At 36.3% G+C, this 2,336-nt stretch overlaps 1 protein-coding gene across 1 annotated transcript; it reads right to left on the minus strand.

Annotated features, from left to right (window-relative positions):
- Positions 1–189: 189 nt before the first annotated feature.
- LOC112451890 (peptidoglycan recognition protein-like) lies at positions 190–2,020 on the minus strand. Its single transcript, XM_025011797.1, has 4 exons — positions 1,969–2,020; positions 1,062–1,308; positions 841–959; positions 190–698 (listed from the first exon to the last, which is right to left on the minus strand). Exons 1-4 carry the CDS (start codon positions 2,018–2,020, stop codon positions 487–489), a joined length of 630 nt encoding a protein of 209 aa, XP_024867565.1. The 3' UTR covers positions 190–486.
- Positions 2,021–2,336: the final 316 nt, after the last annotated feature.

Consider the following 2,336-nt stretch of genomic DNA (forward strand, 5'->3'; position numbering starts at 1 on the left):
TTGCGACGTCACACCGTTCCATCTCCCCAAATTCGTCACAATCTCCATGATTTATTTCCGCGCCGTCTACACATGCGTTCTTCTGAAATGTTAATGCGTTAAAAAAAACGTATGTTAAGAATTTTCTTTTTATATTAGATCAAGAGCTGGACTTCTCGCTAGAAAGGTAATATAATAAAACACAAACTATTACCTCGAACATTGACGTATATTTCTTACGGTCTTTATACATTCGTCATGCTTTTCGTTAATTTTGCCAATGGATTGCAACGATGCTACGGGACAAGAACAGCGAAATTCCCCCCCAAAATTTTGTTAAAAAGGCTCGAGCTCTGTCATAGAAATAGAGAATAGATTCTGCGTCACGACTTTTAAGTTGAGGATTACGAATTGAACAAATTAAATTAAGATAAATTATCCTATTCGTTACGAAACGGGATTAGACATTTCCATTTTATCGAGAGTGTCCGCTTTCAAAACGCTCGTCTACTGCCATACGAGGTGGCCGAGGTCCATGCGACTGCTATCCCATTCAGGCCAACTTTGAATTTGGGCGTAGAGCTTCTTTCCAGGATTGTCTGTTGAACTCACCTGTCGTGCACCGACCACGCGTACATCGCTTCGAAGAATACCCAAGTGTTTTCCACACAGGATTAATTGGTGTGCGGCGTTTAACATGATCTGGCTGGCATTTTCGTCTAAAAGAAAAGAGCCAGAATAGAGCAAAATTTTCAATACGCAAAAAAAAATATAGATACATTGATGATAAATATCGCTGACGGAATAATTGTGATATAAGACATATAGTGCTTCGTACGATTTATCGCGATTAACACTTACGCTCAAAATTCCCAATGAAAGCTATACCGACAGATTTTTTATTGTATCCGTACGTATGTGCTCCTTCGTGTGTCCATCCGCATCCCTCGTATACATTTCCATCTCCGCCAATCAGGAATCTTTAGAAACAAAAGCAATTGTTAAATAATAGCGTAATTAATATCTTTTACATATATTATTAATATTAAAAATCTCCGTGATCGAGATAAACGTTAGCTTACGAGTAACCGATGTCGTTCCATTCTAAATTGTTCATATGATGCTCGCGAATGTTGTTGACGCGACTTGAGCACGTCTCGCGCGAATTACATTCCGGACTGAATTCTGTATGATGTATTGTCACGTAAGGTATCGGTACTATTAAATAATTGACATGCGTAACGGGGACAGTGGTCCATTGGCTTCTGCTGATGATATTCGGACAATTGACCCGTGCTGGCTCTACTAAAATATTCAATCCAAAATAATCTTAATTAATTGTAATGTTAAAGATTTGTTGGCTGGAAAAGAGAAATTTTAAAGCCAAAGGAAACTCAATTTCTTCCGGTGTAAAAAAAAAACTTTGTTTTATTTATTTGATTAATAAGAAAATGTAAAACAATTTAGAAAAAGACTCACATTTTTACAGCAGTATATCTTTCACATAATACGAATATAATATAAATATATTTTATTAATTGTATAATAAATCATTTTCCTGTGTTCTTTTATCTTGGAAAAGTAATTATTAATATGATATAGAATATATGAAAAATCCATATTATTTTCTTTAATTTCTTTTTGCTGAAATATTTTTCTTTTACAAAGGATAAAAAATTCTTATTAATATTCAGGGAAGTAAACAGAGTACATTTCGCAAATAATTTCAAATAATGAGATGATCAATTAACCCTAGACAGATTCACTGGGGTGTTACGACACCCTACGCGAAGATCAAATTGAGCCCCTTAGGAAGGTTAGTTATCATACCGAGACCCTAGCCCTAACCATAATTCAGTTTAGTCATCCGGCAAGGCCGCAGGGGGAAGTGATCCGCGCAGTTCCTTGGGCTTAACGAACCTACGGCATTACCTAGTTGAATACACCGCGGACATAAACAAACAGTTACACGGACATTCATACATATACACAGTGTCATATAGCCCAAAGGTGGGGCTGAAGGCACTATAAAATCCCTCATCCGAGGGATATAACCCCCCAAAAAAAAAAAGTCATCCGGCAATCGACCTCTGTGATTCAGCGAGTGCGTTAGATCCGTGCAGCAGCTGTGACCGAAAAAGAAAATCGTTTGGGGTATTGTGACACCCCAGTGAGTCATTTACGTTCGACATTTATTACAGTAAGTATATTTCAGATTTTTTGTGAAAATGACTCGTTTTGGCGTTTTCAGGTTAGATTAGGTTAGGTTAGGTGTATTCAAAAGTTTTTCATGTAAAAAATTTTTATTGATAAAAAAAGCATTGTATATTAGTTATACAAATTGTTACATTGTATAA

The sequence above is a fragment of the Temnothorax curvispinosus genome, unplaced genomic scaffold (genome assembly GCF_003070985.1).
Source record: "Temnothorax curvispinosus isolate PA1 unplaced genomic scaffold, ASM307098v1 QBEX01002746.1, whole genome shotgun sequence".
NCBI classification, from domain to species: Eukaryota; Metazoa; Arthropoda; class Insecta; order Hymenoptera; family Formicidae; genus Temnothorax; species Temnothorax curvispinosus.

What these genes read in the sequence shown, in the direction of transcription:
- LOC112451890 (XM_025011797.1), bottom strand. Translation starts at nt 2,020, where the DNA reads ATGAGGGATTTTATAGTGCCTTCAGCCCCACCTTTGGGCTATATGACA. An exon ending in TGGAACGACATCGGTTACTC is followed by an intron (nt 960 to 1,061) that starts GTAAGCTAACGT and finishes TTGTTTCTAAAG; the next exon opens with ATTCCTGATTGGCGGAGATG. An exon ending in TTTCATTGGGAATTTTGAGC is followed by an intron (nt 699 to 840) that starts GTAAGTGTTAAT and finishes CTTTTCTTTTAG; the next exon opens with ACGAAAATGCCAGCCAGATC.